At 39.1% G+C, this 11,148-nt stretch overlaps 1 protein-coding gene across 1 annotated transcript in view; it reads right to left on the reverse strand.

Annotated features, from left to right (window-relative positions):
* The window catches only part of SIN3A (SIN3 transcription regulator family member A), a 44,171-nt gene extending 36,221 nt beyond the window's left edge, over positions 1–7,950 (reverse strand). Inside the window, exons 1-2 of the mRNA XM_065871004.1 lie at positions 7,762–7,950; positions 2,514–2,690 (exon numbers count right to left, since the gene is read on the reverse strand). Coding sequence (XP_065727076.1) covers positions 2,514–2,690; positions 7,762–7,950 — 366 coding nt within the window. The remainder of the gene's footprint in view (positions 1–2,513; positions 2,691–7,761) is intronic.
* Positions 7,951–11,148: the final 3,198 nt, after the last annotated feature.

Consider the following 11,148-nt stretch of genomic DNA (forward strand, 5'->3'; position numbering starts at 1 on the left):
CTATGGAAGATATTTAAGAATAGCATTCACAGTCACAACAGAGGAGTTATCAAAAATAAACAAATACACAAAAAATTAAAAACAAAAAAAGAGCACTCTATGGTATAACATAATTAATACACAGAGGGAAAAAGTGCTGAAACCTGAAGGAAGGAAATTATATGTGATGTGTGTGTGTGTGTTTGGAAGAAAAAGGTACAGGTCATAATGAACCACTGTTTAAATATTAGTTATAAAATAACACTACACTTAAAAAAGCCAGCACGACACCTACATTATAAATAGAAACCTGCATGTAAGAATAGTGAGGAAATCCTCTAGTTACCTGAAGTGTAGTACAACTCTTTATAAAAGCACATATACGTTCTAGGAATCACAGCTTAGAAAAAAACAACTTGGAACTAGTCATTTGAAAGCTGCAAGTTTAAGGAGGCACTTGGGGAGGCTCACATTCTGCTGATGAATTTTCCTGGCTCACTTCAACAGGCGTTTATCAGTAAGGTCCCTAACCTCCCAAAGTCCACAATCTTGTTGGGGAGACAAACACAAACAACTCTAAACAGGACTTGCTAAATATGTGCCAAATATGTATGCTACTGGCATTCAACAAATAACGAAATCACACCAAACATGCCTCAAATTATTCAAATCTTCCTTGTCATCAATCTGCCAAAGACAAAGAAAGTACAGACAATGTTGATGCTTGAAATAACCTAAGTATTCTCACTGAACACTTCCTTATTATAGAATATAAATCATTTATTGAAGTTGATTCAAATGCTTATAAAGCATTTTAAGACTGATCCAAAAATGGCAAGCAATGTGAGAATACTGAATGAAATTACATGGAGGCGCAAGAAAGCATTTTACCTCTCCTCATTAGAAAGGAAATTCAACAAGTTATTATGCCCAGGAATCACATTCAAGAGCTTGTGACTAAAGAACAGAGCAAAAAGACCTAACTCTACCTGACTCACTCTATAACCCCAACTCTAAAGCCCTTTCATGCTTCCTTGACAGCTTCTATAAAACATACAAAGCACACTCTATATACTTATACACAAGTGAGGAAAGAGAATAAAATAGGTGTTATACCTTTGAAAGGACTGACTGGAAAAGGGATATAGAAATAAATATATTTTTTTGTTAGTTTAACAGTAAGTTTATAAGCTCTTTTGCAACATTAAGGTATTAACTGCTGAATACAGTATTAATATGGAATTAAGTCACACCAAACCAACTTAAAAAAAAATATTTTCAGGACTTGGTGAAGTGCTAAGTCCATAGCAATAATACATTTTGGTACACGGCCATCACTCTACAAGCAGCGAGTAAAAATGTTTTAAGGGAAACATCAATATAACTTACAAATATTTTCCCAAAGACAGAGCCCAGAGTAAAGTTACAGGCCCAAATAATTTGTACTCTCTTTAAGAACTATGCTTATGTATAATCAACTCTGAATTACTTAAGCTAATATAGACAGAGTAAATTTTTACAAAATCCCTCTATATACCTTAGCTTTGGCGTGCTTTTTATTTATGTAACATTTAATTTCCATAGGCCAATATTAAAGTTCCCGAGAACCCAAACCAATGAGGGCAGGAGTCAGGGAGAACTAGATTAAGTATCAAGGAAAAGAGAGGGCCGAAATATTTGCTACAAAAATATATACTTCAAGGATATACTGTTCATTCCTACTTACAAGCTACTTGATATAATTAGCCTGGTATGACCAAATAAAGATCCAACATCTTATCTCTTTATAGTTCTTTAATTTTATATTTCTTGCACTAGATTCTAAATTTTATACAAATGTAAAACTAGAAGAAAATGAAATCTGGAAAACTTGTTACCACAATCACACGTTTTGAAAAGTAACACTCAACAGAGAGAGAAGGTTAGCTGGGCGTACAAGCTTCACTTCTCCACAGATGCCTCATGAATTTCAAAGTGGTGAAAACCTACAGCATATACTCAGCAGATCAGATGAAAACACTGACACTTCATTCACAATAACAGCCTTTCCCAAACTTCATAAAGGTTCCCCCAGAGGAGCATGTGTTTTACTAAGGATGGACTTGATGATCCCAGCCAATTTAGCTAGTCATAAACAAGAATAAAAAGATTAAACCATAATACCGGGCCCATTAACTATACAGGACTGTAGCCAACTATGTGTATGTTAATAAAACCTTATTCCATGCTAAGAACTAAGAGTTCAGAAGGAGGCATCCAAAAAATGGACTTTATTTCATATGAAAATGGCCCCTCAGTCCTGGAACGTTTGAATACCATGCATTCATACATTCCAAAAACATTTCTTGAATGTATTTTCTGGATCAGGCACTGGTGCTAAGACAGGAAATCTAAGTAGGTTTCAAAACAAAAACAAAGTAAAACTTCTTGTGATTCAACGCCCCCAGTCTACTGTTAAAAGTTGTTACACCACTACCAATAGACTGAAGCCAATGTAACTTGCTAAGAGAGAAATGGAAGGAGTTGAATACCACCTTGAGCCTCTGAAACTGCTGCTGCCCCTGCACTGGTGCAACTGGTGGAGCTGGATGAGCATGACTCTGGACCACCTGGCCTCCATGGGGCTGCACAGCTGTTGGGTGATGATGGCTGCTATGAACCGCTGCTATGGTGGGCCCATGACTGCCGGAGCTCTGTGGAACGGCTGAAACCTGGAATGGACAAAATACAGATAAGAAGCTTCAAGCTTTACGCATTCTTCCCCAGATGCCTCTAAAGAACATGCACACATATCTTTGCATACACAAAGATAATCAGAAACTCAAATTTCCCACAAAAGGGAACTGGTGGAATAAATTATAGCCCAACCAGATTACAACAGAATTCTGCAGTTATTAAAAATTATATAGCTCAGCACATCTCAAACTATCTGAGGTAAAGGACAAGTTTTTCTTTTTTCTTAAATTCCAATCCATCACGGACCACTACTTTTATAAAATACAATAAAAATGAATTACTAGAAAAGTGAGATAAAAAATATATAAGCCCATAATTTTCATTACTAGGTTTTATAAATATAAAATTACAATGTCCAATTGCTATAAAAGTTTCTAAACATGCTTCATTTCTGTACTTATCTCATTACAGACTAGTATGAAAGTATTCACATCAGCCATCTGTGGACCACAGTTTGAATAGCACTGATATAGATGCATATATATCATTTAACATTTAAAAATGTTCACAATCCATAAATTGAATGTACTCATGTGTTGCATATGGATTTAAACTTTTAATTTTTTAAAAAGCACATTACAAAGCAGTATATGTAATACATACACTAAGGATAAATTAGGAGTTTGGAATTAATATGTACACATACTATATATAAAACAGATAACCAACAAGGACCTACAGTATGGCACAGGGAATTATACTCAGTATCTTTTAATAACCTGTAATGGAAAAGAATTTTAAAAAGAATATATATATATATATATTCTTTTTCTGTAGCGCTTTGCTGTACACCTGAAACTAACACAACACTGTAAATCAACTATACTAGAATAAAAAAATTCTTAGTCAACACTCAGAAAAATAATACAATTAAGATTTTAAATCCTAGACAACAAATATATAGTAAAATGTCCGCATTTTATCTTGTGGTAGTAGGAGTAGAGAAGATTTTTATTTTGTTTTATTTATGCTGCTTATCCGTACCTGCTACTCATTTTTTTTTTTTTTTTGCCGCACTGCACAGCTTTCTGGATCTTAGTACCCCTACCAGGGATTGAACCCGGGCCCTGGCAGTGAAAGTGCTGAGTCCTAACCACTGGACCACCAGGGAACTCCCTTATTTGCTACTTCTAAAATTAAAATTTTAAAATTTCTTCCAAATTGTTGGTGGTTTGGCCTCAAACATATTTCTTTTCTATTCTCTCTTGTCCTCTTATAAGTTTAAGAGTAAAATAAAAGCACAAGCCCCTTTCCTTCTATTTCTGTTGCAAGAAATGCTATATAAAATTTCCAAAGCTTTTAAAATTTTCCTATTTCAGAACTGTTAATCACTGCAGAAGACAACTAAGGACAATATACCTGAGTTGCCACATCTCCAAAACAAGGAGACCAAATAACATGACACCTTAAAACAATGTAAGCTGCAGGGCTTCCCTGGTGACGCAGTGGTTGAGAGTCTGCCTGCCGATGCAGGGGACACAGGTTCGTGCCCCGGTCCGGGAGGATCCCAGGTGCCGTGGAGCGGCTGGGCCCGTGAGCCATGGCTGCTGAGCCTGCGCGTCCGGAGCCTGTGCCCCGCAACGGGAGAGGCCACAACAGTGAGAGGCCCGCGTACCACAAAAAACAAAAAAAACTAATGTAAGCTGTGTACTACAACTTAAGAGAGAATGTTTTTTTCCCAAGTCCCCACAGATTTATAAAGATTACCCTGGGCAGAGCGGAGGGTGGGAAATACAGCAACTATTTACAAATCCACAGAAACAATAAACATTAGTAGTAAAAAGAAACTATTTAGACAATTCTAAAAGCTCTAATATATCTCTCGCAAGAAGAGTTATTATTCTGAGCTTCTATATTCCAACATGCATGTGCTGGACAGGTTTTTACAAGACTTAATTGGAGTTTATAAATATTTGAGATGGCTGGTTTTATAAGAGCACATTATAGCTTCCAGTATAGGAATAAATGTAACTATCCCCAGTGTAGGAAAAAGTCCTGAACTAGTTCAGATAAAAGTAATCACCCAGGGACTTCCCTGGTGGTCCAGTGGTAAAGAATCCACCTTACAATGCAGGGGACGCAGGTTTGATCCCTGGTCAGGAAACTAAGATCCCACATGCCTCGGGGCAACTAAGCCCGTGTGCCACAACTACTGAGCTCGTGCGCCTCACCTAGAGAGAGAAAACCCACATGCTGCAACGAAGAGCCCATGTACTGCAATGAAAGATCCAGCGTACCACACGCAGCCAAAAAAATAAATAAATAAAAATAAATAAATCTTAAAAAAAAAAAAGTAATCACCCAAGGAAAACACGCCACTTTTCTTTCCTCTAAGTCCTAACCTAACGATTTGATCTGTAGCAGTCCTCCGACTGCTGCACCCAGTCCCATATGAAGGCACTATACTGCTTCAAGGGGGACTCCAAAGGAAGAGTGACACCTAAGGAATTACCATTTCCTATTTCACCTGGGTTTCCCTCTTCCTTGATTGTTTTCTTATAATAAGTTCCTAGAAATGGAATTTCTAGGTAAAAAAATAACTAAAGAATCTGACACAAACTGTCAAATTGCTCTCAAGGAAGATTATGTCAATTTATGTTCCCAGTACCAGCCAAACCTTTTTATTTTTTTAATTTTTACTTTATTTTTTCTGGCCACACCACATGGCTTGCGGGATCTCAGTTCCCTGACCAGGGACTGAACCCAAGCCACAGCAGTGAAAGCCCAGAATCCTAACCACTAGGCCACCAGGGAACTCCCGTGCCAGCCAAACCTTTTTAAAAGTCACTAATAACTTAGGTAGAAGAAGGTCTCTCCAGACTAGTTAAATAAATTATGGTTCAGACTGACCTGGAATGGAATATTATAAATGCAATGATTTTTTAAAAATTTACTTGGATCTATACATACATTCAAGTGGAAAGTTGTCCACTATATATTAAGTGAAAAGAACAAACAGTAGAATAGTATACACTGTATGGTCCAAATCATGAGAGGAGAGAAGTGTATCTAAATAATTAGGCAGGTAAATAAACATATGCTTGTATATGCATACAAAACTTTGGATACCCGAGAAATGCACCAGTGGGATAAAGTCTGAGGGGTCAGAAGTCACATTATATCATTTTTCTTTAAATGGTGATATTTATTTTCATATAATTTAAAAGGGCAAAACACAAATTTCTTCCATTTTTACAGAACAGAGTGAACAGACAAGAGATGAATGATCAGTTGTTGATCAGGATATGCAATGATAGCAATATAGAGTGCTATGTAAATATAAATAAATTGGTACAGCTTTGGGACTTCCTGGTGGTGCAGTGGTTGGGAATCTGCCTGCCAATGCAGGGGGACATGGGTTCAATCCCTGGTACAGGAAGATCCCACATGCCGCGGAGCAACCAAGTCCGTGCACCACAACTACTGAGCCTGCGCTCTAGAGCCCGAGAGCCACAGCTACTGAGCCCATGTGCCACAACTACTGATGCCCGCATGCTCTAGCGCCCGCGTGCCTCAACTACTGAGCCCACGTGCCACAACTACTGAAGGCTGCGCACCTAGAGCCCATGCTCCGCAACGAGAAGCCACCACAATGAGAAGCCTGCGCACCACGACAAAGAGTAGCCCCTGATCGCCACAACTAGAGAAAGCCCGTGCGCAGCAACAAAGACCCAATGCAGCCAAAAAGAAACCCAACAACAACAAACTGGTACAGCTTTGAAAAACAATTTGACGTTACCTGCTATGGGTGAAGATGTGCACACCCTATGACCCAGTAATCCGTCTCCTAGGCACTCAAGAAACTTCCTACCGTGCCCTCAGACCCGCTGAGTGGTCTGCAAAAACAAAGAGCTTGCACCAGGATGTAAACCAACTACTTCACACAGTTGTGCTTCACAACTAAGCACACTGTTTAATTCCACTGCCTTTTTAAATTCCCATAGCAAAACCCTCTTGATAAAAAACGTAGTGCATTGACTTACATTCTGTTGCAAGCTTGTCTTGTCACTGTGAATTGCCACTGTGAGTACCACTGCACTAGGAGAACCTAAGAACGTTCACCACAGTTCCTGTCTAACAGGAAAAGTCTGGAAACAGCCTCATAGTCCATCAACAGAAGAATGGATAAATTAATTGGATATATTAATATAATTCATAACTAAATGAGAATGACTCACTCAATTGGTCACATACTAAATATGGATAAGTCTTAGGAACCACACCGAGTGAAAAAAAAAGTGAGTCAAAGAAGAAAATATACGTTTTCATTTATATACAAGTTCAAAAATACCCAAACTAAACAACTTTATTGTCTAGAGGTATAAACAAAATGATTTTATATAGCACAGGGAGTTCTACTCAATACTCTGTAATGGCCTAGATGGGAAAAGAATCTAAAAAAGAGTGGATATATGTATATGTATAACTGATTCACTTTGCTGTACACCTGAAACTAACACAACATTATAAATCAACTATACTCCAATCAATCAAAAATAAATAAATGATTTTAAAACACGAAATAAAGTCAAGGGAATAATAAACCCAGAGTTCAGATTAGTGGCTACCTCTAAAGGGAGGGAAAAGGAAAAGGGATCAGGGAGAGACAGTGAACTTCAAAGGTCATGACAACATTTTTTTTTTTTTAAATGTGCATGGTAAATACACAAGTGTACATTGTTTACATTATCTTTTATACCTTACATATATCTCATAAATAAATTTTTTGTTGTTGTTGTTGTTTTTGCGATACGCGGGCCTCTCACTGTTGTGGCCTCTCCCGTTGCGGAACACAGACTCTGGACGTGCAGGCTCAGTGGCCATGGCTCACGGGCCCAGCTGCTCCGCGGCATGTGGGATCCTCCCGAACCAGGGCACGAACCCGTGTCCCCTGCATCGGCAGGCGGACTCTCAACCACTGCACCACCAGGGAAGCCCCCATAAATAAGTTTTTTAATATCTGAATGTTTAATAAAAATTTTTTAATTGGGTAAAATCACCAGTGTTCCTCTTTCACCCCTAGTCCCTTGATGGGCTCCAGTTTACCTGGTAACTAGGTGTCACAGAGTACTGAATTCCTGTGGCTGACTGCATGGTCTCAGACACCGCTTCATACACAGGAGGGGCAGGGGCAAGCACCCGGTGCTGGTGAGGAAAAGCCTCTGTGCTACCAGGGATCCGACGCTGCTGGGCCGCATACACCGGTGACTCCTGGTCATCCAAACGTCGCTTCATTCTGCACTCATGCTCAGGGATGCACTACAAAACCTGCAGAAATGAAAAGCAATGACATGCAAACCAATTCGCACTCCAATACAATGTGTACAACCAGTCACCCAAACTGGTATAAGCTCAACTCCCAGAATCAATGATTATCTACTTCATCCTAGAGATAATCACTGGGTAGTTTTGTGCACGCTGGTGCACACACTCCCAACAGTGGACAGATTATTATAACTGAAAAGACAAAATTTAAATAATAACATAGTTTGAATTACTCTGGTACTAGAGTTGAAAAATAACCTCCAATTTAAAAACACAAAGATACACCTTTCTTCATTCTCTAGTTTTGTCAAGTGTCATCATCCCTAACATTAATTATATTATTCACATGCTATAAAAACATTCAAGTGTTTCTTCCTAACTCCTCTCAAAAGCTAGTACTATAATTCCCGTCTACTTTTTAAAATATCAATTGTTTCAACAATTAAATGGTATCAATGGTAAGAACACTAGGCCAGGAGTAAGAAGACGATGGTTCTAGACTTGGCAATTTAAGAAACTATGTACACCTCAACAAGTTCCTTGTTCCATGTGAGTTTGTTTCTCCGAAAATAAAATAAGATTGAAATAGACCATTGCTAAGGTTTCTCCTGATTCTAACATTCTTTAATCCTAAAGTGATTCCAGAATCCCTTAGTTTAATAATCCCCCTGTAGGGGAACACTTCCTTTCCTGCAGCACACAAAAAGTCTAATAAACACTATGGCCAGGAATCCAGATGGGTCTTCTCAGAGCTTTTCCAACATCGGTATCATTAATATAAGCATATCAATAAGAAAGAATGCTCCAGTCATCCGAAGACAAAATAGGGCCAAGGCCTACCAATTTTTGGTCACAAAAAAAACTTTAAAAAGACACCACTGCTGTGGTAAGATTAAAAATACAGTAACAGATCTCCAAGCCACTCCCTCTCCACCTAAAGTAAGGCTCTTTTTAAGACTGGGGGTGGGGGGCTTTTACCTACTTTCTACATCCACCCATACCTTTTTTCTTCATTCCCTGGGACCGTGCATGCTCTGAGGGGAAGCAGTCCTCACAAGGACTCCTCAAGGCTGCTTCACCCCTTCTCCGTCCTCACCATCATCCTCGCCATCATCCTCAACCTGCCTGCCACTCGAACGCTCAGCCTTGAAATAGTGTCTTGGGTTTTTCTCACACCTTACAAACCTAAGTTAGACTCTGACACAGGAGCACAACTGTTTCATTTGCAAGCCAGCTATTTTCAATATTATTTTTCTGTAAATCGCAAGCTATAAATATCCTTTCTGTTGACTATAACTTATTTATTTATTTAGCCACGCTGTGCGGCATGTGGGATCTTAGTTCCCCTACAAGGGATCGAACCCACACCCCCTGCATTGGAAGCGCGAAGTCTTAACCACTGGACCACCAGGGAAGTCCCTATTGACTATAACTTTAGATCAAAGGACTAAGTCTCCCAAATTTCTATGAACACTCAATCTCAACCTACTTGGGGATAAGTCTAATAAATGGACAAGACTGAAAAGTCTTAAAGACTTTTTGGCTGCTACTTCTATGTATACCCATGATCTAGATCACAGTTTGTTTTGGGGTTCCACTGGCTTGAAACTTAGATGCTTAAACACATCTGAGATTAATCTCTGGAACCAAAAGCCAGTCAATACCTCATAAATGGAAAACCAAATTTAGATCAGAAGAGCACAGCATAGGACTATGGAAAAAAACTAAGTACCTGTCAAGACCTGGATTCTAGTCCAAACTCTGACTCGAAGCTGTATAACTTTGGTCCTGCTTCCTTACTTGCAAAAGGATGTAATTAGACTACTCTAGTGATTGCCAAATGCTGGTCTGTGGACAAGTCTATAGGAAAATGAAAAAGGGGTGGGGGGGAGAGGGGATTGCAGTGAGTTTTTCATATGTTAAGTATTAAAGAACTATGCTTTACTCTGAGATCATGTCCTATCTTTTAGCTATTAAAATATCATTTCTTTTATAAAGTGACTGTGATTCTATAAAGTATTTAACTTCATTTGCCTCTACAGAGTTTGCCTTCCAGACCATCTCTATGACACTATAGAGACCGCCCAGGGTCTGCACTTTCTCTGAACTGTACTTTACTTCTTTAACAATAACCACTCTTAATTCTATTCCCAAAGTGGTTCTCAAATCGATTGCTTCTTCTCTAGCCATACAGACACGCCCTCATTTCAAGACCTTATCATCCCTTACCTCAATTGTTACCAACACCCTCCAGCCTCTCTCCCATCTAGTCTACCCTCTACACTGCTTTCAAAATGGTCAGCCTCAGGACTTTCCTGGTAGTCCAGTGGGTAAGACTCGGCGCTCCCAATGCAGGGGGCCTGGGTTTGATCCCTGGTTGGGAAACTAGATCCTGCATGCGTGCCGCAACTAAGAGTCTGCATGCTGCAACTAAGGATCCTGCATGCCGCAGTGAAGATCCTGCAAGCTGCAACTAAGACCCAGTGCAGCCAAAATAAATAAATATTTTTTTAAAAAAGTTGGTCTCAAATGCAAATCCAATCCAGCTGTAAATCCATCATCTTAAGTGATGGCTTCCCATCACTTAAGAAAACAATCCAGGAATTCCCTGGTGGTCCAGTGGTTAGGGTTCGGCACTCTCACTGCTGAGGGTCTGGGTTCAATCCCTGGTCGGGGAACTAAGATCTCACAAGCCGCGCAGCACAGCCAAAAAAACCCAAAAAACAAAATCAAACAAACAAAAAACGCCCCAAAACAAAACAACAATAACAACCTAAATTCCTTAACTTGGCCTTCAAAATTCTTCCTTACTCACTGGGGGGAAAATTTAACTTACCAATTACATCCTATCATCCCCACCCTATCATCCAGGCCTGTCAAGTGTCTTCCCACTCCCCTAAACAAGCCTCAAGTCTATAAGCTTCAAGGTAGAGTCCTTTTCAACTGTCTGCATTTCCCGACACTCATCACAGATGCTCAAATACTGTACATGCAGAAGGAAAAAAAACATAGTTAACATAATAACAGCATATATTGAATGCCAAGCACCATTCTATACAATTTACCAATAATAATTTAATCCCTACAACAACCCTATAAGCAAGGTACTACTATTCTCTATGTTATAAATGAGAAAACTGAAACACAAAGATTAAAATTGCCCAAGGT

Source organism: Phocoena phocoena, chromosome 2 (assembly GCF_963924675.1).
Source record: "Phocoena phocoena chromosome 2, mPhoPho1.1, whole genome shotgun sequence".
Lineage (NCBI taxonomy): Eukaryota > Metazoa > Chordata > Mammalia > Artiodactyla > Phocoenidae > Phocoena > Phocoena phocoena.